This window comes from Typopeltis vanoorti, chromosome 6, assembly GCF_054136105.1.
Source record: "Typopeltis vanoorti isolate ZY-2024b chromosome 6, IOZ_Tvanoo_1.0, whole genome shotgun sequence".
Taxonomy (NCBI): Eukaryota; Metazoa; Arthropoda; class Arachnida; order Uropygi; family Thelyphonidae; genus Typopeltis; species Typopeltis vanoorti.
Genome location: NC_143554.1, coordinates 95,487,787 through 95,515,125, shown reverse-complemented (window position 1 = coordinate 95,515,125; position 27,339 = coordinate 95,487,787). Strand labels below are relative to the sequence as shown.

At 34.3% G+C, this 27,339-nt stretch overlaps 1 protein-coding gene across 1 annotated transcript in view; it reads left to right on the top strand.

The window, feature by feature from the left end:
* LOC150105723 (phosphoglycerate kinase 1-like) overlaps positions 1-27,339 on the top strand; it is a 126,678-nt gene extending 99,339 nt beyond the window's left edge. Inside the window, exons 9-12 of the mRNA XM_090394319.1 lie at positions 2,196-2,272; positions 13,250-13,350; positions 22,145-22,243; positions 26,901-27,339. Of these exons, the coding sequence (XP_090250445.1) occupies positions 2,196-2,272; positions 13,250-13,350; positions 22,145-22,243; positions 26,901-26,941 (318 nt within the window). The 3' untranslated portion in view covers positions 26,942-27,339. The remainder of the gene's footprint in view (positions 1-2,195; positions 2,273-13,249; positions 13,351-22,144; positions 22,244-26,900) is intronic.

Below are 27,339 nucleotides of genomic sequence, written 5' to 3'. Positions count from 1 at the left end.
CTTTGAATGTGTTCCATCCATTTATGTTTATATTTTTTAATTTTTTCTATTACTGGTTCTTGGTTTAATTCTTTCATAATTTCTTCGTTTCTTAGATAGAAATATAACATCTGATAATGTTGGAGTCTTGACAGGTAAAAGATTTGGAGGAAAATTGTAGATAATAAGTTAGTAATGATGTAATTTTTCATCTACAGGATACTATCATATCCTGTACACCCATTGAGGGTATAATATATCAGGAATTTGATGATGATGATTTAAATACATCGTCAAATCTTTCGAAAATTGTATAGATCTGGCATCACTTGATCCCATTAACAGACAAAGTGCTAACCTGTTCTAGCAACCCATTCCATTCATTTATAAATCTCCAAGTAAAAAATAAAGTCCTCATGTCCCTTACTAATCACACTTTTATTCAACTTCCAGAGATGACTTCTTGTTTTTCCCCTCTAGCCATGTGCCAAAACATTTCTCCAGTATCTTAACAAACCCTTTAAGTAACTTAAATTCATAATATCCCCTCTTCTTTGCCTATCAATCAACTTTCCATACATGCAATCCACACATCGTCAGTCTATCCTCATAGGAATTGTTCCACAGACCACTCACCATTTTGTTTGCTCACCTCTGAATCTTCTCCAGAACTTCCTCATCCCCCAAGAAACTCAGGGGACCAGAAGTAAGGAGCAGTAATCATATGAGCCAGTGTAGTAATATGTCCTCTAAACTTCAATTCTCTGTCTACCACCACCACCACTCCTATATCCCTACTTTCATCTGTTTCCCAGAGTACATTTCCATTCATGTGGTAGACAGCTTGCAATCCATTTATCCCAAAATGCATCATTTTATATTCCTCCACATTAAACTGATACCCATCATCTTTTGTCCATACTGACAGCCTATTTAAATCATCGTGCAAGCTCTCCACATCACCTTGTTCTAATCAGCAAACAGCTGAATATTTAATATTTCCTTTCAGGTTATTTCCTATATCATTTATGTATAAATTAAACAGAGTGGTCCTACCACTGAACCTTGTGACATCACTAGCTTTTGCCTGGATTTATATCCTCCATATACTGTCCAGCAGCCACCCTCTTATCCACATCCATCCCCATTTGTTCTTATTTGTATAACAGTGTTTCATGGGGGTATTCTATCGAAAGCGTTATCCGGCAGAATCATCGTGTAGCCATTTCCTTTATCAAACTCAACTATTATAAAAAATATGAACTTGATATTGTATGGGAAATAAGGAGTGGGGATTTCTGTGAAATTAGAAGTGGATAACTGATTATAAAAGTAAACTTTTGGATTATGCATGCATATATATAGAATTTTTGCTGAGATTTACTTATAGCCAAGAATTTAAGAATTTATCCTGTAATATGTTATTAAATTATTTTTGTGATTATTAAATGAAGTTAACTTCTCTATTTTTTGTGACATGAAATAAGAATTCTAATTAGAAATTCAGTACTAATCTCTGTTCATAACCATCACAATCATCATTAAATCAACACAGTTAAGGTTTAATTATTACATCAGCTACATTATATATACCTCTATAATCTCATCTACAAGGGTTAATGCAGTTCTTGACTCTATGGTGTTATCTATCTATCTATCCCAATGGCTTTAACAGGCCTTTAAGGCCCACAACCTTCCAAGCATGCTTGGATTTCGTAACCGAAATACGAGGATTGAATGGTCACTCCTATGCCTCAAGGTATTCTTGGCTGTATCCCTGTGTGTTCACGGGAATGGTTTGCCTGCTTGTGGGATGAAAAACACCAGATAAACTGGCGGAAAAAACTCTACTGCCTGCGCCCAAGACCAGCTAACTTAGCTATGACTGAGGAAGATCCTTCAGCTCCTCACGTCTCCGACGGGAATCGAACCTAGGATACTCCTTCCCCAGGCATATGGTTGCAAAGCCACTAGGCTAACCGCGCGGACCTATGGTGTTATGCATAATTTAAATACAGCATTCTGACCAAAAAAGAATAAATTAGATATCCCATGAAAATGTCGCATATATTAATAAAGCATTGAAAGTCAAGAACATATTCTGCTGAATATAGAAATTCATTAAAATTGTCATAGCAAAATCTTATTACTTATTAAGGTAAACATCTGCATATCATCTGAATTTGTATTTATTCACTATTATTATTTTCCAAAAGGGACTAGATTGTGGACCAAAAAGTACAGCAAAATTTGCAGATGTGATACAAAGAGCAAAAACTATTGTATGGAATGGGTAAGTGTTACCTTCAACCAAAATATTTGATCTTCTGTTATTTATAGTGACAGAACTATAAGTACATTGGTTCATATTTTGAAATTAGGTTTTAGCATTTATTTGAGTATCACCAGAAACACTTACTGATCCAAATCTTGACATCTCTCCGAAGGCAAAACTATTTAATAGTGATATTCTTCCATCACTCACATATGGATCAAAAACATGGAACACGAAAGAAAAGAAGAGACTCTCAGAATATCTCAGCGTGCAATAGAACGCAGGGTTTTTAGCATCAGCAGAATGGAACATGTTAGAAACACGGAACTAAAAAAGAGATCAGGCATAAAAGATGTGGTAACTGCAGTATATGAAAGCAAGATGAGATGGGCAGGTCACATAGCTAGACTCAAGGATAACAGATGGACATATAGAATACTCAACTGGCAACCAAGAATAAAGAGAAAACCAGAAGACCACCTACAAGATGGGAAGATCCACTAGTGAAATCTATGGGTATAACATGGAAAAGAGAGGCTCAAGATCATTGGAGGCATTTTTGTGACCTGCACTCATGGAGAAATCTTGAGTGAAACACAGGTCCATCAAGGTAATAATCAAATTCCTCATATATATATTCTTGGGGAAAGGGCAGGATATTAAGATAGTTCTATATGAAAATATTATAATATTACTAACTTTGTATTGACAATATTCCTCTCCAACTTATCAGGACTTCAATATTGTGTTAATGCTAGCTTGCTGTGAGGCACTGGGATCTTCCATTAAAGATCAGCTCACTCTTCTCTTATTTCCTGGTGTACATAAAGTTCCATGTTCCTGAAAGTTGGCATACTTTGGACAGACAGATCAGCTACCATCCACACACATATGAACACAAAAAATAAATGCATTGGATACTACTCGGAGAACTCTCTAGGGTTCTATCCATTTCATTTAGTATTGTTGCCTTTGTATATGCATTACAAGTGTTAATTTGTACTTCCTGAAGATGTCTCTGTGTTTTCCAAATATTGGGAAGATTGCACATCTGTAGTTATTCAGGTTAAGCTAATTTCTGAGGGCAGCTGCAAATTCTAAAAACAGTTTTTCATTTCTGAATTTGCTGCAGTAGAGCAAGTATGGTGGTTTTCTTCCAATTGATTCTCTGGGTAGTATCTATAGCATAGTTTGTAAGGCCTGATTAAACATAGTCATGCATGGAACATGACCTTAGCATAGCAAGTTACAAGTTTTTCATGTATTCCCTGAAGATGCCTCTGTGACTGAGATGAAATACTGGAAGAATTAAATAGTGCTTTTAATCTTTTCCCAGTACTGTTTTACTCCATTAAACTTTCAATATGAATTCCTCCCAGCACTTAAGCCTTAACATTCCAATCCTTTTAATCATTTTAATGTTAATTCTGTAAAATGTTCATTTCACTGTTTGTTTTTATGTGACCCCCCCCTTTCCCACACAAAAGATTTTATGTCTCTAATGCATTATAGTATAAGATTAAGCTGGTGTGCTAGTTAATCTGAAAACATAATTCTAAAGATGTGGAACTTTAGAGAAAGCAGGGTGATACTAATGCTGCAGATAAGCTCACATATTGACAATGCCGACTGAGAATTTATGCATAGCTTTGCTATCCTTGGAAAGAAAGTTCAACCCCATAATTATATAAAGATCCTTTAAGGACTTTCAACTGCTGAAGATGAATTAATTGATCTCATATAAAGGCATCAGGATTTTTCCTAAAAAAAACTGAAGTTTTTCATTCCATAAAACCAGGCACATGGCCAAGAGAACATATGCAATTAGTACACATAATACATTAGCCTTGTAGACATTGTTCCTTTAACCATAATTTCAAACAGCCTAATCCAGTATTGGGAAATGAAATTCATTTACCACCTAAAGACATTCACAAACATTGTGAATGTCTTTAGGTGGTAAATTTCAACCCACAGTTCTGTTATCTGGAGAGCAGTGATATTATCCAGCACTGTGAATGAAGTTGCCAGTTTATAAATTTTGTGTTTATGAAAATTTCATATCAGTGAAACTGGTGTTTTTTATATATACAATAAAACTCCTTTTTTACACTTTCCAGGGGACTGATGGAAGAAAGTGTAAATAGCGGGAAATGTAAAAAAACATAATAAAAAAAAGGGGGCTAAAAGATGATTTACTGCCAGTATGTGACTCTACATACTAGATTACAAAATTTAATAACTGAAAATAAATTAATTTTCAATTACTTATAATTATCTATTTAAAAAAATCTTTAATTGTTGATTGTTTTTGTTTCTATTGCACTCTTATAAGTTCCACCTGCCTCTCCACAGTGTATAAGGCATTAAATTCCCCATCGTCCCCTGATGCACTTGCAATATACTTCCTCAAAACAGAGATAGCTTCCATTGCTTCTTTACTAGTAGGGACTGTAGGTTCTTAATCACAGTCTTCTTCAACCACTTCTTCACCAAGGTGGTTGGAAAGGATGTCTTCTACACTTGTTACCGTTGATGTGATCATACCAGCATCAACATAGTCTTGAAATACATGAGAAAGACTCATCCATCACATACCAGTTGTTGGGCTCTGACGTATCTTCTTCCTCCTGTAGTTGTTCCTCTACTTCCACAAATGTAACTCCTGCCTTACGGAAACAGTTGGATATGGTTTCCAGGAGTAACATGCAAACATCCTTTGGCCACATAATGCATGGCATCAAGGATTGATATGGTCATTTGTTTTGGTTCCATACCATTATCATGCATAAACACAGCTTTTTCAACAAGCATTTTTCTATATTTCCATTTAAATGCATTGCATGATGCCCAGATCTAATGGCTGAAGCTCGCTTGTACAATTAGGGGGAAATAACGCCAATCTAATGTTTCTGAGCTGCAGATCTTCAGGGTGTGCAGGACATTTATCTAGTAGTAGTAGTATTTTGCAGTGATTTGTCCCCATTTTAGCATCCAGAGCATGGATGGTGGATGTGAAGATGCTGCTGGTCATCCATGCTGTGCTGTTTCATGTTCTTAAAACACCTTGGCTTTTTAAATTTACCAGTTACCAATGGAGGTAATTTTTCTGATCCATCAGCATTGACCATGAGCAAAACAGTTACCCTCTGCTTGCTGAGTTTTTCCACCGTGACACTTCTCTCCTTTAAAACACAATGTTTTACTTGGCAGAATGTTATAAAAGAGCCTAGTTTCATCAACAATGAAAATATTTTTCGGTTTGTAGTCCTGAATAATAGTCTTTAGTTCGTGTTTCCACTGGTTTACAGTGTCCACTGCAACACTATTACTTTCTCCACACACTTGATTATACACAATATTGTGACGAGTCTTGAAACGATCAATCCATCCATTTGACACAGTAAAACCATTAATCCCCAACCTCGCAGCAAATTCAATGGCTTTCGCTCGGAGTATAGTACCATTGACTGGAATACCCGACACTCTTGTAGAAACAAACCACTCTGCTACAAGTTTATCCAATTCATCGTATGTCGATGTCCGATATATATATACAGGGTGTTCGGGATAAATTTGACAGTTTCGTAAGGAAAAAGAAAATCTTCTTTGTATCTATTAAATTTAATGAATTGACAAAAAAACATTACAGGCAGAGTTAATTACAATACTATCAACAAGATTTACTCAAAATAACCACCATTAGCATCGATCACAGCTTCAATTCTGCTTCGGAACCTCGAACAAGCTGATGCTACAGTCTCCCTGGGAAGGGCCGCAAAAACTGTTTTAATTTTATCCATTAACTGGGCTTTTGTATTACTGGAAGTGCGATTGGTGTCTTTTTCAACTGCGCCCCATACAAAATAATCCATGGGGTTAAGGTCTGGGGAGTTTGGAGGCCAAACATTTGGACTGGTGAAGTCGTAGAAATTTTCAGACAACCATTTTTGACTTTTCCCAGAGGTGTGGCAAGGGGCCGAATCCTGCTGCCATACATACGGCCTACCATTGGCTACCCTTGTTATCCAGGGCTTGACTACAGTTAGCAACTCCACGAACAAAGCCCGAATTCCAATGCCAGGGTTCTTCAACACCTGTTCCTGCAGATTTGCGAGGAATTCTGCTGTACGAACGTAATCAGATCGTCTGCTAGGGATCTTTCTTCTTGCTACATCCTCGTAGTCACCATTGCAAGTCTCTAGTTCATGCCTGATTGTTTTTACTGTATTCAGGGAGCATTGGGCAGCAGTCGTAATATCCTTATTTTGATGGCGGGCACGAATCATCATGATACAAGTTATTCTCTTCCATGATTCACGTGGGTTCCAGCTATCCATCCTTTCTGACATCTTGTATATGAATGAAGAAGGGTCCAAACTTTTAAATGAAAAGAAGTGTGTGTTAATACATGTAACTTACGGAAAAATATAATTAATTATAAATATGTCAAATTTATCCCGAACACCCTGTATATATATTTTTTTTTTTTGACATAGCACCAGATTGCTTTGCATTGAGTTCAAAGTGGACATGGAGAGTCCAGGATCTTTTGCTAATTGCACACATGTTCCAGCATGGCAATCTACACGTTGCAGAATTGCCATCTTTTCTTCTACCGAAATACATTTTCTGTCTTTTTTCTCCATGTTACTAACATGGATCATCTACCACCGCAACTTGAAAGCAACTGTCACGCTAAATTATGTACCAGAAATTCTGCAATATCAATTCGTACTGTGATTGAAAAATCAAAGTATCGCTCATCACTACATCACTGCTGCAAGCGTGCAAGTCACCGGGATGGCAGAAACGAAACTACAGCCGAAAGCAATGCCATCTGGGAACAGAGATGCACAGATTTCTGTAGAAATTGATTTGAATGAGAGGAAATCGATTCGAAAATCAGTGTTGCCACCCTATAAAAAAATGCAAATCACAGGAAATAACGTCCACATTAAGTTGTTAATGGTGGGAAAACAATATATCGTAAGAATAGGCCTTAAGATGTGACCAACGAAAATGACGTAAATTGCAGGAATGTAAAAACAGGGTTTTACTGTGTGTGTGTGTGTGTGTGTGTGTGTGTGTGTGTGTGTACACACACTAGGGAGGGGGCTTTGCCCCCTGATGCCTACAGTGCTTCAGGATGTTCTAAATGTGGATGACTTGAAACAATGTACAATGCGACTTGATGCGTTGTCAACAATTAATAAAACTTTAAAATCGAGAGCTTTTTGTTTCATATATGTTTCCACTTCTAGTACAAAGCAATTATCGAACCATTCAGTAAATACAGCAGTTGTTACCCAGGCCTTTGTATTAGCCATCCAATGTACCGGCAGCTGTTTTAGATCTTTGCCTTTTAGAGCACGTGGTCCTAGAGATCGATTTACTAGGAGGGGTTTCAACATTCGATTCTTTGATGCATTGCTACTAAGTAACAATGTTACTCGTTCTTTGCTTGCTTTAAACCCACTTGTTTTTTTTCTCAGACTTTGCAATATAATTTCAACTAGGCATTTTCTTCCAAAACAATCCTGTTTCGTGAGTGTTAAATACTTAATCAGTACAATATCTACTATCTTCAATAAATTTGGCTAACTTCTCTTGAAAATATTTGGCTGCTGCTTCATCTGCTGCTGCAACCTTGCCTGTAATCTTCACGTTATGAAGGGCATTCCTTTTTAAAAACACTGTTAGCCATCCTTTGCTAGCCGAAAATTCTTTATCAGCCTGGGAAGCGGAAGTAAATGGCTCCAATTGCTTCATCTGTTCATAAAACTGAAGAGCTTTTTGTTTAATTAAATAACCACTTATAGGAATTCTTCTTTGAGTTAATTCTTCAATCCAAATTATGAGCGCTCATTCCGTTTTTTCTAATAAAGCATCTCTTGAGTGCAATGATAATTTGGCACTTAGATTTGTGCCAGAAATGATGGATTTTCTTATTGCGACTTCATTCTTTTTAATTGCTCTTATAGTAGATTCGCCTAAATTAAAATGTTTACCAATCACCGCAGATCCCTCTCCTTTTGCTAAGCAATCTAAAATTGCAATTTTCATTTCCAAAGAAATTACTTTTCTTTGGTGCTTTTTTTTTCTCCACTGAGCCAATAAAATCTTTAAAATAAAAATTAGCAAAATTTAGACTTACGATAATGAAAAGACAAACACTTGCTCACATGCAAAATTAAACTTCATGGACACTCACTGCTTACACGTTACGCCAGAATGTGCTGCAACACGTTTTCATTATGTACAACGGGGGAAACCCAGAATTTGCATGAAATATGCACTGCATAACTTCAAAACTGCATAAATTGAGACCCGAGTGTACATTGTAGATTGAGAGGTTGTCCAGCTGGATACCAGCAAAAAAAAAAAAAAACATGAATGTCCTACTAGAAATGAGCTGCACATTGCTGCCATTTTAAGGATCCTAAAGTGCATAGAATAATCGACAAAAGAAGGAAGAAGGACAAAAGTAAGTTTGAATTAGGAATTCAAACTAATTCAAAGAACCTCTTGTATATATATGTGTTAGTGTGGATCAGACTGTGTAAATATTCCCATTTGGTTTAATTAAATGGTTTGTGAACAACACGTTAGACTGATTCTGTCAATGCACTATCCTAAAAATTTTGAACCCATACGATAAAGTTTAAGTGATAAATAATTGAGCCATGAATAATTAAAGGTAAAGATTAACATATGCGAGGAATGCTAACAATATCTGCCTTTGTCTTTAGTTGAAAATGATCTTGCACTCAATACATAGGCTAACTGGTGCAGTTGTAAAACAAATTTGTTAGACTATAGAGCATGAGAACATAAGATCTAGTAGAAATAAATGGCGGCAGTCGATAGTTAAGGCAGTTGACAATTTACAAAGTGTTAAGTAAAGAACAAATAAAGATAAAGCAGGATAATAGAAATACAGAACATTTTAACAACCCTGCTTATCTCGCAGCTGCCCTCCATATCTGAGGGTGATCCACTATCTGCCACCTCTGGACCTGTCCGGTTGCAATCAGCTCCGCAGCTGAATGGGTCTTTATTCTTCCTTATTACTTATTTCCTAAAGAATACAATCTACAGGTCTTCAAATCCAATTAACAAGTTTCTTCTCATCTTACTGAACTGAATGAATTGTGTATATGTTATGATGTTACAACATAATCAGATATAGTGCTGACTAGATCTTGCCTAGTTATGAGGTTCCCACTGTTTTCTTCAAAACCAGAGAAACAGTAAAAAGTTACATACTAGGACCATCCAAGAATTGGAAATAGGCTATCATAGTAATAAGCATTAATGGAAAAGAAAGAGAGGCTGAAAAGGAATTGCACAGTTAAGACTTACTTGTAATTAAGAATAGGAATATCTAAATAATAGGTTAGATGGATATGACGATTTATCCAGATACTAATTAAGTCATGTCTGATTATTCAACACTAAACATGAAAACCACTTTTTTGAATGATGTGGATGGATTTTAGAATGTGAAAATGAGTGATCAGAATTTTCTCTTGGAATATTCTAATAGGAAGTTGAATTTTAAGAACCTATTAGACATAGAGTAGCAAATGAATTCAAGACAGACTGAAATTTTTGCCAAAAATTGGAAGAAAAAGATAGGACACTGATAATCATTTGGGGTATCTCTAAGAGCTCCCTAAAATTATTTGACTCAATACAGAAGAGAGCAGTTAGTGTGATACAGCAGTCTAATGATCCATTTCTGGCTAATTCACTCTTTAAGATAGACATCCAGTTTAATCTTTTTTGCATTTTCTACAATATTTCTATAGACACTTCATCAGAACGTACATTAGCGATTTCCCATGTCTTCTAAATCTGTTAAAATGTCTTCAGGAGTTTTTCAACAGCTCTTCTAAGTTCAAATCCAAACTCACTGATCAAATTTTCTTCATCTTCCTTAATTCCTTTTACTACTGTTCTTTTGGAACAGTCTCCCTTCTTATCTATTTCCTAAAGAGTACAGTCTACAGGTCTTCAGATCATGTTAACAAGTTTCTTTTAATCTTTCTGCGTGGTACTAATGTACTGTGTTGAACAACTTCTCATCGATGGGATTGCCATTAAAAAAAAAATAACAACAATAACAATTGATTTACAACTTTTATTTGGACAAACTTATTGATTATTATATTCTGAAATTTTAATATCTTTAATGGGTGGAAAATTTAAAAGTTCTTCATAACAGCTGTTGGGATAGCTTAGAGAGATTATAAAAAACAAACTATTTTTGCCACAGAGGGAGAAATGTGTGTGTATCTGATAAGGAAAAGAAGAAAAGCAGAGTGACTCTTAAGTTAAACTACACTACAATGTTTTTTTTTTAATGATAATCCTATTCATGAAACAGTAAAAAGCTGTGTATCACTTTCGTATCCTGGTTGGGATTACATAATTCAGTTGTCATGTTCTTGAGACAGAATGTGATCTTTAAAATCCAATTTGAAGCCTTTGATGATTTTAAAAAAACTCTATTACTTGACTTTCATGCATCTCTGCTGTGGTGGCATTGAAACTTATTGCCTGTTGGTTATGAAGTGGAAATGCTGTCTACTCCATCATCCCAGGCAGCTCTTTAACTTAAAAACCACTATGACTAAATAGTGCTAAATCTATGACTTGCCTTGGACTTGATGAGCGAGGATTTCTGTGGTTTTGTTTACAAGAAGCATTATCCTTCATTCCAGTTTCGTATTTTACTTCTCACTGACATTCCTTCCTCTCTGAGAAAAAGAGTTCTTACTTAGATGAAGTAAACATCCTGAGGTGATTGTAACAGAAATGGTGGTTCTCTCTTTTGACCTTTTCCAGGAATGAATGATGCAGAATTTTTGGAAGGAATTTTATCTTCTTGTAGGAAACAACAAGAGTGACATGACACTTGGAATTTTGACATTTTTAATTTAACATTTCATACCTTTATAATAAAAAAACTATTTAAAAAACTTAAAACTTTTATATTCTATTCTGTGATATTGATCTATTTAATCACTCTGCTGTATGAAGTTTAACCCCTTTGAGATACAGAATTCTCAACATCCAGTGTAAACTTCCTCAGCATTATTGAGGAATATTGATAATCCAAGTCTTGTTGATATTGCAGGGTACTGAAAAATTTAGTCTGTCTTGATTACTGTTTTCTTGAATTCAAACTGTTGAGTGACTGCACTTGCAGTTAGGTTGGGGGAGCACTTATTTTAAATTGGCTGTAAAATAACACTCATTCAGGACAGTTATCATTGACTGTAGCATTCAAGAATAGGGTCAGCATTAATGGCATGACCTTATGGAAGTAGTCAAAATGGAAGAAACCTTTAATTTTCCTAAACTCACATGATTTTTGTTCTTGAATTGGCACTTCTTATCAAGATGTTCTATACTTCATGTTATGAGTTTGTATTGTTGAAGTTGATCCGTTTTCATTGCAGATAACAGTGTGTTTGAAATACATTTCTTGAAGATTGGTAAGGAATTGTGTGCAAACTTTGGTGTGATGTGAACTCTTTCTGATATCAGTTCCTGCAGAATATTTTGATGGATTTTATTAATCTTGTGTAGTAGGTGAACATAACATGACATACTTCCCCCTTGCCTACTGAGTTTATACCACAATCAAGCTTGGAGCCAGATGGCTTTTGACAACTTGCTACATTATTTTGGGATTGATTGAGAGTGACTAGAAAAAGGTTACTCTTTGAGAGAGAGAGAGAGAGAGATGTCAGTTACCTGCAACTTCTTAAATTTGTTGAATAAAGTGCTCTGCTTAATAGAAATCTGGCTTTTCACTCTGCATGTTTTAGGACTGCTTTGGTTACAGTATGCCCTTGTTCAAACTTAAAGTTCTTAAATTACACAAATTTAATCTGTCATTTAAACATTAAAAATTATTCATATATTGTTTTGTTCACAATAGCATGCTTATTTTTTTATTATAACAAAAAGTAAAAAAAATAAAAATATTCTATTAATTTATGGGCCACCCTTAATTTTCTTCTATAAATGAAGTTGTGTTTGTCATCTACTATCCATATACTGATTGCAAAATATTCTGATGTTTTCTATGTGAAATTTTGAATTATGATAATTTTTGGTAAACTTATCTCAAGTTAGCATATCTAGAAAATCTGTTTGATTAAACCATAAAGCAAACTTTGTATGAGACAATTCAAAATGTGCATCCAGTTAAGATTTTTATGAGTGATACATGAATGTTGTGTCTTATTTCTCTGTCACATAAGAAGATATTGTTAAAAACAATAACATAATGTAAAATTTAAAGAGGAGAGAATTTCAGTATATATAAGTTTACTATCACACTTGTGATTTGTTGATATTGCTTTTACCAGTCAATTAATTCTCTTTCAACTGCAATACTAGAAAGCTAATTTTAGAGTATTTATAAACATATTCAGTTTTTGATACTTGAGAAAGTTAATTACTTGTGAATATGCTGTTGTGATCCGATCCTGATTTACTTTATTGAACTTCATATGTTGTGATATATAAAAGCTTTATATTTATACATCAGAACAGTGAAAGAATTGTTTTGTATGAAATTAGTTATCTCATATCATTAAGTGAAAATAGCATTTAACAATTATGCAACCAAACTCCTGAAATTAAATTAATTTTAAAGTAAGATTTCTCTTTGACTTTCATTAAGTAAACAAAAGAAATAATAAAATTCTTCAGTCTCAATGGAAAAACTCAAAGGTAAAATGGAATATATAAATTTCATAAGTTATCGCACTCCCTCCTGAGTTTATTTTTCTTTCCAGATAAAATTTTAAAAGGGAATTAATGATATTTAGAAGACTGCTTATAAACATATATTGTACTGTTTATTAGTTAATGTGTGATACAAGTTTATAAGAATATCTAGTTACTCTATAGTGAGTCTATACAGAAGAATTAAATCTATTAGATGATGTTGTTGTTACATTCTTTTTTCAGACCAGTTGGTGTGTTTGAGTGGGATAATTTTGCCACTGGGACTAAATCTGTAATGGATCAGGTTGTTGAAGTAACAGGAAAAGGAGCTACAACAATTATTGGTAAGTATTTTGTGATATCATATAATACCATTAAATAGAAGGCAAGTAGTTTTTTTTTATATAAGAAAAGTTATAACTTTAGGAGTATGTTTCCTGTTTCACTGAGTATGTAATCTCTACTTTCTGATCTACATGCTGTGGACTATAATTCCACTGTGGCATGGGTGTAATGTCCTTGGATGACTGATGTTCAATGGCCATGTGAGATTACTTTCCTACTTATTCAATTCATAGTGAAAAATTTATGGAGACAAAAACACATGTTGGAGTAATTGTTTTACTTATAATTAAGAAAATAACACTTGCCATATGCACAGGACACAAGCTACGTGACACTACACTAAAGTAGGTATAAATCTAAATGCTTTGTTAATCATTTACCCTTGCCTTGACCTATGGTGAAAAAATAAAAATAATACTAAAAAAAATATAAAATATATATAAATTAATTAACAAAATAAAATAAACTTTTTTTACATATCAGTATAATAATATACAGATGATTAAAAAAACAACAACCTCTAAACCACAAAATACATTAAACAATATCTACAGTCCTCATATATTAAGGTTTTCTTGTGTTGGGGGTTGTTTTGGAAGGTAGGAAGAGGATCTTTGGATGAGCTTGAGTACCTTGCCCATCTAGTGGTTTACAAAATTCACTGCACCTGCAACTGGCTCTACACAGGGGAAACAGGGCACACCATCCCAATAAGAAAAGACGAACATAAATGCCACATTAAATTCCTCCACTATGGCAAAACACACCTGTCAAGCTATACACTTCAAACACATCACAGAATCAACTGCAAAGGCACCAAATCCCTACACTACACCAAAACCTGGTTTGAAGGAAAGTTCAAGGAAGCTTGTGAGATGCTGAAACATCATCCAAATCTAAACAAGAATGATGCATTAATAATTCCAAGAATCTGGGGGGACCTGTCTTCAACCCATATAGCATCCAGAAGAACCCCAACACAAGAGAATCTTAATATAAGAAGATTGTACATATTGTTTAATGTAGTTCCACTATAAAACTTTATTTATTTAGAGTTTTTTTTTAATCATCTGTATATTATTATACTGATATGTATAAAAAAGTTTATTTTACTTTGTTAATTAATTTGTGTGTGTGTATATATTTTTATTTTATTTAATTGTAATTCCCTTTTTTATTGGCAAAACAATTTAAAATGATGATGATACATTTTTTTCTTGTTAAATCCTCTGGCCTTTCATTCATCAGAGGAGTAGGCAGAACTCTGTTGGTTAACCTTTAAGAAATTGGTAAGTAAGCGATCTTTCTATCCACAAGAATGGAGAGACTGCCTGCTTATGTTGGTAGAGATGAACTCAGTGATTACCCATTGGGTAGTTGAGTTCACCTCTACCATTGATTTCCTCATGGTTTTATTCTAATTGGTATTATCTGAAATAATGAAATTGAATTTTTCCTGAGCTACAGGATTAAAATCCTAAGTTCATAAAGAAAACCGTAATTGCATTTGTCAAAGCTTAACTAAGTTAGGAACAGGCTGAAGAAACTTTATAGTTCCTCTAGTTGGTGACTGGAATCAAACTATAACAATCGTTATTAGCTATTTGTAGATTGTTTGTTTTTATTGACAAAATGATTTGAAATAATAATAAGGCACTTCAGTGCAATAATTTCCATTATTAATCTAGCACAAGAACAGTTTCACAAACAATCATTTGATTTTTTTTTTTTAATTTTCTCTTTATTTCATTTTGTCTGTTTAGTTTTTATTGCCAAAGCAGTTTTAAATTACATATATTTTTCTTTTTTCACTGTAATTATGCTATTTTTAGTGGGAAACAATTTGGACTTGAAATGATAATAGTTCCTTTTGTAGCTTGATCAAATTTGGGCATTAGGATCACTGTAATGTCTGATCTAGGCCTCCATGGAGTCAAAAGACACATTGCAGGGGTCCAACACAACACTCATAGTCCACTTGTCTTGAAAACATTCAGCATTCAAGTATTCACCACCAAGTCTGATAACTCATTCTATTTATTCACTACTGATACTTGCTGTGCAAAAATCTGCTTTTTCACTCTCTTCCTTGCACGACCTTTTATACAGTTTCCAGAAATAGGCTCCTCTTACCATGTCACACCTCCTATCTGCCAAGCTTTACATACATTCCCTTAATCTGTGCTCATACTTAAAATTCCAGCATTCTGAAGCAGTCTTAGTCACTTGCCTCTGTACTCTATTTACTTATCATCCAGATATCTAGGTGACGGACTAGATCTATGCATAAAAATCCAAATGTGGCCTTATTAATGCCTTATATGGACTGTCACCTCTTTATCCCTACTTGTCAGGCTCTTTTGCATTATAGCAGCAATTTTCTGGATAACTTTTACAACTTTTCTGATGACATCTGAACTTTAGCTCTTGATCCTAAAAGATCTTCAGATCCCTCACTTCCTCCTCAAACAAAGTTTCTCCAATATATAAATTAAAGATACCAAGAAATTATATTCTTGGTTTAATCCTTTATCCAAGTGTAAGTAAATAATGTTTGCACATGAAGTATCTCCATGACTGGGCCACTGGTATATAGAGGCTAATGACTTCACATCAATTTCCTTAGTATCCCATAATGCAAAGGAAGGGCCACTACCCAGACTGGTTTTGACCTTTATTGAGGTCTCATCATTGGAAGCTAGACCCAGAAGAGATGCTAAGGCTGAAGCAATCAGAAGGCATCAGTAGAATACTCTGATTAGAGATATCAAAAGGTTTTTTTTTTCACTTGGTTATACTAAAAATTAATTTATAGTAGAACCAAGTGGAAAAACATTCAACATCTTTCTTCAATATAATAAACATGTTCATTCTTTACTGGCTAAACTTGTCACTTAGCAATATTGAAGTGACATCCCTATTCTTCAGCACAAAGTACCAGCCTATTCAAATCCTCTAATCACATTAGACCTTTCCAGCATTTTTTTAACATCAGCAAACAATACCTCCTTTTAAACTTGGAACTATATCTCAGAGCAAAATCCTTTAGTATCGCACTTGTCATCTTTTCCTTTCAGAACATAGCACCATTGTTCTATGCTTTGTTCTTTGGCTCTTATTAACCAACTATTGTAACCAGCAAGTTCAGATAAGTAACTAGTCATGTGGTATTCTTTAGGAAAGTCCAGAAAAAAATTACTGTTCTTGTCTAGTACATTTGTCAGCCTATCATAAAATGTAACCCAAGTTACTGAAGAAAGACCTCCCTTTAACAAACTTGTGCTGCTCTCTCAGTAGATTTCTATTCTCATCAATCAAGGTTTGTATTCTGTTTCTAATCAGACTCTCTGACACTTCACCACTACACCTGATCTGTATGCTTGTAATTAGACACCATTGATTTGTATACTCCATTGTGTAGAGGCACTATTTTTCTCTTTCCATTTTTCTCGACTGTTCCTCTTATTGAACAACCAAGTCAAAGGTGCTACTAATTCCTTTGCACCTTCTCTTAATATTGATGAATCCTATCCAGTCCCCAGCCTTATTAATAATACCAGGCTTACTTAACTTCTAAACACTTCACATTCCTAAACTCTGTCTTTTGTTCTCCTTCCCTTCTGTTATTCAACACTGCTTCCAATCCCCAACACGAAATACACTGACAAAATACTCACTGAACATTTCCACTATTTTCTTTGCATATGACCGTGCCCTAGGATTTTGTTTGCTGCCTCAGCTAATCTCTTTTTATATGCCCATTTTGCTTTCCTCACAAGGCTCGTCATTTTCTTAGCCTGTCCTTTATACATTTTGTGCTGCTGTGGAGCTTCCTGTTCTTTATACCTCTTCTAGAACATCGTCTTTATCAGCAGCCCGCTGCATGTATGCATGCAGAGGGCTGCTGAGAAAGACGCATGCATGCATGCAGCAGAAACTAAATAAACACCTGTTTGAAAGTGGGTAGAGTGAATTGGTAGGCGATGGATAATTAATCAACCTACTGTCTGCCCACAGTTGAGAGAACCATAGCTAGCAGAGTGCCAAGAAGAGTTAATTCATGTTAAAGGGAAGAAAGGAATAAAGAATGTACGAATTCATCACCAACACACAAAATCATGTGCTTTCTTGTCTGTCACTGTACTAGTGTGATTTTTGTTGTCATTTTTTTTTTTGCATTGATTTTTTTTTAATATTTATTTGTATAATGGATCCAGTACAATCAAGTTCTGGTATTAAACCTTTCAGTAGTACTTGCAAAAGAATATTGCATAATGTGCTGATATTCTGCAAAAAATAATCATTAGAAGGCAGTCTCCTTGTTCCAAATCTCAGGCCACAAAATGGGCAAGTGAAATTGCGGGTGTATCGGAGTCGACTGTTAAAAGAATTCTTAGGGAATCAAAAGGTGAAGATAAGCCAAAATTTAAATCTCCCAAAAACTGCCATTGAAAACATAGCTTTGAATGATTTTGATGTAGACATTATAAGAACTATTCACAAATTTCACATGGTCGAGGAAAAAAGTGCCAACTGTTCCTAAATTTATTCCTATGCTGAAAGAAAAATTAAATTTTCCCTAGAAAAGAGAAACTTTAAGGAAAATACTTTGAAATAGGATTTTGTTTCAAAAAGTCAAAAAATGAAAGGAAACTTATCATGGGGTGATGTAACATAGTTATATCTAGAGTGCAGTATTTGAAAGCAGAATAATGTTTCGGGGAGGAGAAAAGACCAATTGTGTACCTAGATGAAACTTGGATCGACAGTAATTTAACTCTTGGAAAATGTTAGCAATCTAAAGAAGAATGTGGAGTGTTACAAACGGGAAATGGCTTGTGCCACATAATAATTTTGTGTGCAGGTGGAGAAATGGTTTTTTTTACCGAATTCAAATTTTACTTTACAAAGCCAATTTAACAACCATCAAAAATGAATTCTAAGATCTTCAAAAAGTGAGCAGAGGAAAAGCTGATTCCAAACCTTCCTAAAAATGCAGTTGTTATAATTAATAATGCTCCATATCACTATCCAATTAAAGTTCCAATTCTTCTAATAGGAAGCAAGTCCTTATGGATTGGCTCTCTGCAAATAACATTTGTCATTCTTCAGATATGCAAAAAATTGAATTGCTCAATTTGGTTAAAAGAAACTTGCCCCAAATTAAACTATTTAAATTCAACATGATGCTCAAAGATCATGGATTCCTAGCTTTGAGACTACCACCATATCATTGTGATATTAATGCTATTGAGTATAATTACTAAAGAAAGAGCCATACAGCTTCATTTTGGCAATTGTAAATTTACATAGGGAAAGGATATTAGATCCAAATTATTTCAGAGCTAAAAGTCTGTAGAAACTATGTAAGTTTCATAAAATTAACCTGAGAGATTTATGAGAATACAATCCTTGGTATCCAAGTTGCTTTAGTTTGCACTACTTAAGACATGAGCATTGCCCAAGCATCCATATATTCGCCTTTTATTATTGTATTTTTTTTTTTACGGTTTCACTGGATTGACAGCTATTTCAAACTGGTTGCTTCTCTTCAGAGATCAGGCAGAAACCTAACTTTGCCTATATAATTTTACATCACCAAAACGAAGCCATATGGCTTTTTCTTTAGTAATTATTTTTATGCACCAACCGAGAGTTCACTTACAAAAAATGCATTCTCTAACATTTGATTTCCTTAACAATGAATTAGAGTTTTTGCTCTCTTAAGGTTTCTGCCTGGTCTCTGAAGAGAACCAACCAGTTTAACAGCTATCAGGCCAGTAAAACCTTTAAAAAATGCACTAATAAAAGGCGAATATATGGACGCTTGGGCAGCACTTATGTCTTTTAAGTAATGCAAGCTAAAGCAATTCCAATATTGAGGATTGTATTCTCATAAGCTCTCAGGGCAATTTTACAAAACTGTCATAGTTTTTACAGACATTCGGCTTTGAAATAATGTTTGATCTAATATCCACTTTGGCTATGCTATTTGAGTATATTTGGGCAGAAGTGAAGTATTTTATTCCTCATCACAATGTAACGGGAAAATATTGCTCTTGTTGCCTCATTGGAAAATCTATTGCAACAGAGTCAGAATTATCAAAGAATTATGTGAATCTTTGGTGATTAATGTAAATGAAAGTGATGGTAATTCAGACACTGATTCAGATGAATATGAAGATTAAAAATATTTGATAAAGATATTTTTTCAAAATTTTATGCATGGTTTTGTTAAAGAGTCGCAACAAGTCATAAATAATTAAGCAGTTTAGGACATTGAAGTGTCTGGGTTCTCTCAACTGTAATTTTAGAACGGCTAAGTGCATTAAAGTGCCAAGAGAGAAGCTATTCAATACGCTGCAGTTATATGGTGTGAATGGGGCATTATATCAAGCAATACTTAGTCTTTATTTCAGTTGTAAGTCAGCAGTTAGAATTGAAGGAAGTACAGGAAGATGGTTTAATGTTAAATCTGGTGTGAGACAAGGATGTACATTATCCCCTCTGTTATTCATTATCTATATGGATCACATTATGAAGGAAAGTGGTATTAAACATGATATCAAAATTGGAGATGTTAATGTCAGCTCTTTGCTTTATGCGGATGATGTTATACTTCTAAATAAATCTGCTACAAGTCTGCAAGATTCTATGACTAAATTGAATAGCTGTTGTAATAGATATGGTATGAAGGTCAGCAATAGAAAGACAAAGACAATGAAAATAGGCAGAATCATTGGAAATGTCAACTGTGTTGTGAATGGAGAACCTGTGGAACAAGTAAAACATTTCAGCTATTTAGGCACGATTTTTACTGAAGATGGTAAATTAAATATAGAAATAGACAACAAAATCAGCAAAGGTGGGAAGTCAATTGAATAAATTCATATGGAATAAGAGAGAAATTAGTCGGAACACAAAATTAGCTGTATACAAGACAGTGTTCAAACCAGTTTTAACTTATGGATCTGAGAGCTGGGTCAGAAGTAAAACACTTGACCAAAGACTAGAGACCACAGATATGAGAGTCCTGAGAAAGATTATAGGCGTGAACAGATGGCAATATCATATTAAAAACGAGGATATTAGGAAAGAACTTGACATTGTCAGCATCGAGGAATGCGTTAGCAGAGCTAATCTCAGGTGGTATGGTTCACTTAAACAGAATGGGCGAGGAAAGATTAGCAAAACAAGTGTTCTCTGCCAGGTTTGTAGCAAAACGACCCAGAGGAAGACCAAGATATAGGATTGATATGGTACAAAGTGCTTTAGACGATAGAAATATAAGATCTGATAATGTTGGAGTATCCTTAAACGTGTGGACAGACTTATGTGTTCGTCGAACATGTTGTTTATTATTTTAACGGTATAATAGAACACAGAAACTAAGTAAATAATTGATTTATTAACTTGATGCTGATATTTCGCTGGTATTATAACCAGCATCTTCAGAGCACAAAAACACTGTTTGTCACAATACGCGAGACTAAAACAACATGGTGTACATTAACAAAATTGTAGCAGCAACACAAAGACTAGAGTCCTGATTTTGGCGCCCTCTATCTGAAAAAAAAAAAAAAAAAAAAAAACGCTATCATATAATGCTAGAGTCCTAGAAAAGTGCTAGTTTTTCCTTAATATGACTGTCTCCCAGATCTTCGGCAAGTTAATACAGCCATATTTGTTGAGATTTGGAGTGTTTTAGGGCTTCTGTCGCCTCTAAGAACAATCTCTCTGCAGGCGCCAAAATCAGGACTCTAGTCTTTGTGTTGCTGCTACAATTTTGTTAATGTACACCATGTTGTTTTAGTCTCGCGTATTGTGACAAACAGTGTTTTTGTGCTCTGAAGATGCTGGTTATAATACCAGCGAAATATCAGCATCAAGTTAATCAGAGAGATTGTTCTTAGAGGCGACAGAAGCCCTAAAACACACTCCAAATCTCAACAAATATGGCTGTATTAACTTGCCGAAGATCTGGGAGACAGTCATATTAAGGAAAAACTAGCACTTTTCTAGGACTCTAGCAATATATGATAGCGGTTTTTTTCAGATAGAGGGTGCCAAAATCAGGACTCTAGTCTTTGTGTTGCTGCTACAATTTTGTTAATGTACACCATGTTGTTTTAGTCTCGCGTATTGTGACAAACAGTGTTTTTGTGCTCTGAAGATGCTGGTTATAATACCAGCGAAATATCAGCATCAAGTTAATAAATCAATTATTTACTTAGTTTCTGTGTTCTATTATACCGTTAAAATAATAAACAAAATGTTGGAGTCTTGACAAGTAACAGACTGATTTGGAGGAAAATTGTAGATAGGAAATTAATAATGATGTAATTTTTTTCATGTAGTACTATCATATCCTGTACACCAATTTTCCTTAATATGGCAGGAATTTGATGATGATGAAGTGCATTTGAAAAAAATTTGTTTTTCTGTATAATTATTTTTATACAAAGCTTTCTTAAAAATAAATTGTGCTTACAATATTTTTTGTAACCAAATGGTTTCTGTTTCAATTTATATTATAATGGTTCTTACATGTTCTGTATTTTAGTAATGTTACAGTTCATGTTAGCCTTTTTATTGTATTTTTGTTCATCCTAACGCAGAAGCAGCCACAATTATCTGTGGTGAAACTAGTCAGTTCTCATTTTTATATTGTTAAGGCCAAATAAACCCAGTGTATTTCTCGTTATAATTAATTTTTACTGGTAAAAAGTCTACGTAATCATCATAACCCAAACTTTTCCAGATAGCAATTTGCTTTTTGTTATATATTCATAGGTGGTGGAGATACTGCAACTTGTTGTGCAAAATGGAAAACGGAAGACAAAGTTAGTCATGTCAGTACTGGTGGTGGAGCTAGTCTTGAACTCTTAGAAGGTACTTTATTATAACTGTTGATTTTCTTCATTACTACTTGGAATAATTTTAACCAAATAACAATTATGTGATATATTTTTATATAAATTTAAATTATTTAGATTAAGTGAACATTAATTGTTAATCACCAGTTATGGCACTAACACTTCTTCAGAGAGGAAGATGGTTTAGTTTATCTAACCTTTCCAACGGCTTTAAGTTTTTTTCTTCATGGCCTTCACTGCTCCACTGATAATTCTAAATAGCCATCCCACGATTACTGGATAGCAAAACTGATAGACTAGACAAAACTTCCTTCCATTTTCTGTGCTTCCAAGTACAAATATTTCTTTTAAGTTTAATAAGCTGTGTACTATATTAAATATAATATATATCTTTGAATAAAAGATTTTTTTTAAGTTTTACAGGAACCTGCTGTATTGCAAGTTGTGTACATTACATGCTGTGCTGCATAATGCACTGTTTTGAAGAATTTCTCAAAACATTTATAATATGGGATATAACAGTACTGTTCTCAGAGGGAGAGAGCTACTTAAATTACTATACTTAAAATTATGTTAATTCTGACCAGTATACAAACATGTGAAGTGAGTGCCTTGAAGTATTTTGGACTGTTTCTATTTGTATCATGCAATAGTGCAGAATATTTTAAATAATTCACACCTTATTATCCACACCATAGTCCTAGTTGTACTGGATTATCAGAATTCTTCTTCCTCTTTATAGCGCTTTTCCTTAGTGCAGGATCCACTATGATTATGCAACTGTGGGAAACCTCAAATGGCTTGTTGCAGAATCTAGCATGTGTGTGTTCTGGGGATGAAAAACCTGAGTTTCTGGGTGGAAAAAAAAAAAAAAAGCCCTACCTCCATACGAGACCAGCTAACTCACCTTTAGTTGAAAGAGACCAGATAAAGGTTCCTCACATTTTGGATGGGAATTGAACCCAAGTCTTTCCGACCAAAGGACTTTGTCTATACTGACTGAGTTACAGAGGCTCTTACTGTATTATTAGAATTATTTCACTTTATTTTAAAAAAAAAGGGATCAAAGAAGAATTTTAGCTATATTATTGAAATTGGTGACCTAACTTTGTGTGCACTCTTATTTTACCTAAGCATGAGTAAACAAAAGTTTGCACAAAATCATAACAAGGCCACTTATACATAAAAGCATTTGACCTAGTATCAAGTTGTCCTAATATTTCATAATACCAAGCACACTCCCTTCTTGAACAACTGTGATGCTGTGCATTATCAGAATTATCTCTATCCAAACCGGTTTTGATATGCATTGATAAATTGTATATGGAAATATAACTTCTGTGATTGACTTGGCTCTCAGTACCTCTATAAGTTTAGCTGTCACTGAGACCACAATAAAGATCAAAACCAGTCTGGGTGATGCTTTTGCCATAATGCATGACATCATACATACCAGAGAAGGGAGTATGCTATGTATTCATTATAGGGTATTAGAACAACTTAGCCTCTGTAGTTCACTTCGTTTAGACAGGTCCTTTGGTCAGAAAAACCCAGGTTTGAATCCATTCTATGACATGAGTGTTTTCAATCAAATTGTGAGTTAGCTGGTCTGTTATGGCAGTGGGGATTATTTTTTTTCAGAAACTCTGGTTTTTCATCCTTCAAAAGAGGCAAAAGTGTAAATTAGGAAGGAAGGACAACTTGATATGATGTTGAGCTGTATATACTAGTAGCCTAGACAAAAAAAATTCTTATATGCCACCCTTTAGTTTGCTCATTTCTGGAATAAAATAAGGATGCAAACAAGAAAATAAGTTATTGTCAAATAATATGAACTAATATTTTTATTTAAAAAAAAAAAACTTCAGCAAAAATCATGTCATTAATTCTGTTCTGAAGGAAATCCACTGTCACGCACTTCCTACTGTATCGCATTATTCCTTTAATTCTGAGTTTGCTTTAGTGAATTGACTAACGATTTTTCTAGATACTTTGTCCTTCCTTCCTCTTTTTATGTGAGTCTCATAAAATATAACATTATTAGATTTGCTTATAACAACTTCAAGGCAGCTGACTGGATGAATTTTTATTGAAAGTTGGCATTTAAATCTTCACTGAAGTTGTTGTTGTTGTATTGTCTCAATAAGAGTGAGACAATACAACACAATACAATTTGCTACTAAGAGTGCTTTGATTTAAATCAAATAGCATCATGATTTAAAAGGATACAGAATTATGTTAATTGGTGAACTGGGTCAACAGCAGTGGTTTTTACCTGCCTAGTTATGCTTTTCTTTTCTCTCTTGTTTGAAAAAAAAAAAAAAATTCATTCTCCTAATTTATAAACAGTGTCAACAGTAGTTAAAAATATCTTCTCTGTAATTCTAATGTGAACTGTAATTTATCTGCTATCACAGATTCTCTAAAAGAACATTCTGAAGAGAGAAAGAAAGATCTCTTCCCCATTTCTACTTTGTATCCCAAGTTTGGAAACTATTAGTTCATAGCACATAAATCAAGAAACATTATAGGGCTCAGAATTCAGTTTTTCTAATAATGACTGACTGTATAAAACACATTTTATTTTTATACTTGGTTTTGAATATAGGATTGTAATTTTGCAGTAACCTTTCATTAGGGACAAATTGTCTTTTGAACCTTTAAATGTATGTAGTGTATGTTGAAATATTGATTAAAACATTAGAAATGTGAATGATATTCACAATGTCCATCTGAACTTCTGATAAGAGTTGTATGAATTATAATAAATTTAGTTTAATCCTTTATCCAAGTGAGAGCAAACAAAGTTTGCACCTGAAAATATCTTCAGGAGTGAATATAGTGTTGTACTATCTTACCTGGGTAAGTAGTACAACACCAGGCAACTCGTAGCAAAGGTGGAGCAAGATACCAACTGCTTCCTAACAAACCTTTTGGCAACTCCTTCCCATGACTTTTGTTTAGCAAGTTTTATACTGTTTAGCTTTCTTACATTTGTCTCTGTATTCTCTAAGAGCAAAAACTGACTAATTTGCCAGGAATTTTTTATGTGCTTTCTTCTTTAACTTCCTGTGTCCACCATGGAGTTCTAATTTTTCTATCCGTGCAGACAACTTCACCACATGCCCCTCTGGCAGCATCAATCAGGGTTTTCTTCAAGGCTTGCCACTAAATCTCCAAGGTTTGGTTCCTGTTCTCAAACTCTTTCATTTTTCCTTCAATAATCTTTGTGTATTTTAGTACAGCTCACATCTGATAGCTGCTCAACTTTTATTCGCTTTAAAACTTTCTTACATGTTATTCTTTTCAATATGAAATTCAGTTTTATCCTGCTCAAGACTAAATAGTGATCACTTCCAATTTCAAATCTTCTGTACGCTCTGGTGTCCTGCACCAGGGAAAAAACATCACTATCAACAATAACATAGTCGATGAGACTTTTCTTATTCCTTGTCTCTTCTCTCCATGTGAATTTGTGCACATTTTTATGTTGGAACATGCTGTTAGTAATAACCAGTCCATGTCCTGAGCAGAAATCCAAAAGGTATTTGCCATTATTATTAGCTTTGCTCTTTTCTGCAAATTTTCCCAAAATATTTTTGTATGTCTGACAATCACTTCCTACTCTGCTATTTAGACCCCCAACAAGGACCAACTTTTCCTTTTTCATTGTGTCAGTAGCTTTCTCTAGAGCCTCAAAAAATTCCCACACTTCTACCTTAGTAGAACCTTCTGTGGGACCATAGGCACAAAAAAAAAAAAAAAAAAAACTCTCATTGTCCATTTGCCCAAATCACTCTACTTGACACTGCCTGCCAGTCAAGAAGATTAGCCTTGTATTTTGTGTTGAATACTATGGCTACTCCTTTTCCTTGATTGTCATTTCCTGAATATAACATTTTGTATTTATTGCTCAGAAAGCTCTCACCAGTTTTTGTGTTTTTTGTGTCGGTCACTCCTATTATGTCGATCTGGTACTTATCTGATTCCTCCGCCATTCAAGCTTCTTATGTTGATAGTACCGATATTTAACTCTGGTGATGAGTTGTGGTGAGTTTTCAGATTTGTTCCAGTAGCTGACTTTTCACTGTTCGCCCTGGCAAAAACAACTAGGCCTTGTTTAACCAGGCTAATGCCCCAGCCGGCATGAAATTTTGTCATGTACCATCATTTTGTATTTTGGTTTAACCAATAGGAATACAATTTGGTCGGCTAAATCCCAAATTGCCAGCCCATCCTCGTATGTTCAGTATCCAGGTAGATACCCAACAGGGTGCACCACGAGAAGGTGAGGGTTGGACATTTGGTTCTCCGCATTCTTTTAAAGGCTATGTGGAGGTCTCCTCTCAGTTATACAGCTTTGACCATTAAGCACCCCCCCCCCTCCCAATATCATTTACATACAAATTAAATAGCAAATAGACCCATGTGCTACACCACTAGTGATCCCAATGTAATGTTGCCAAAATACAGGAAAGTATTAATTAAAGTTATTATAATTAATATTTTGCTATATGTTATTTCCTGAAAAATAATAGTTACTGGATTTAGTAATTGTCAATAAGAAAATGAGTAAAAAAAAAAACTTTTTTTTTTTTCTGATAAAATTTTGAAGATGCTGTATGTGCTGCAGGTCCTTTTACTCGATTTTTAAATAAAACTTTTTCTTTTAGGTAAAACTTTACCTGGTGTAGCAGCATTATCTGATAGTTAATCCAGGATAGAATCCCAGTTGAAATGTGTTTCTAATGGCATTTGTAATCAAAATATATAGATGCACTGTTCCGCCATTATTTTTTGTTATTTTGTTATATATTTATTTATTAAGAATGTTTTGGAAAATTAAAATTTTACCATGATAATACCTAACACTACACAGGCTTAAGCCAGACATATGCAAAAAAGAACCCTTTGTTGTGCCTCTATTTCTGATGTTTTACAAAAATCTGTCGTCTATCATTATCAGCATATACTGGTTTGATGAACAGTTAATTTAAAAAAAAGTATTGTCATCTTAGTAATTGTAAATTATATTTCAGAATTAAAGATTAACAGGAGCATTTGTCACTTGTGGTGCTATCTTTAAATGAATAAATACAGATTAATTCCTGA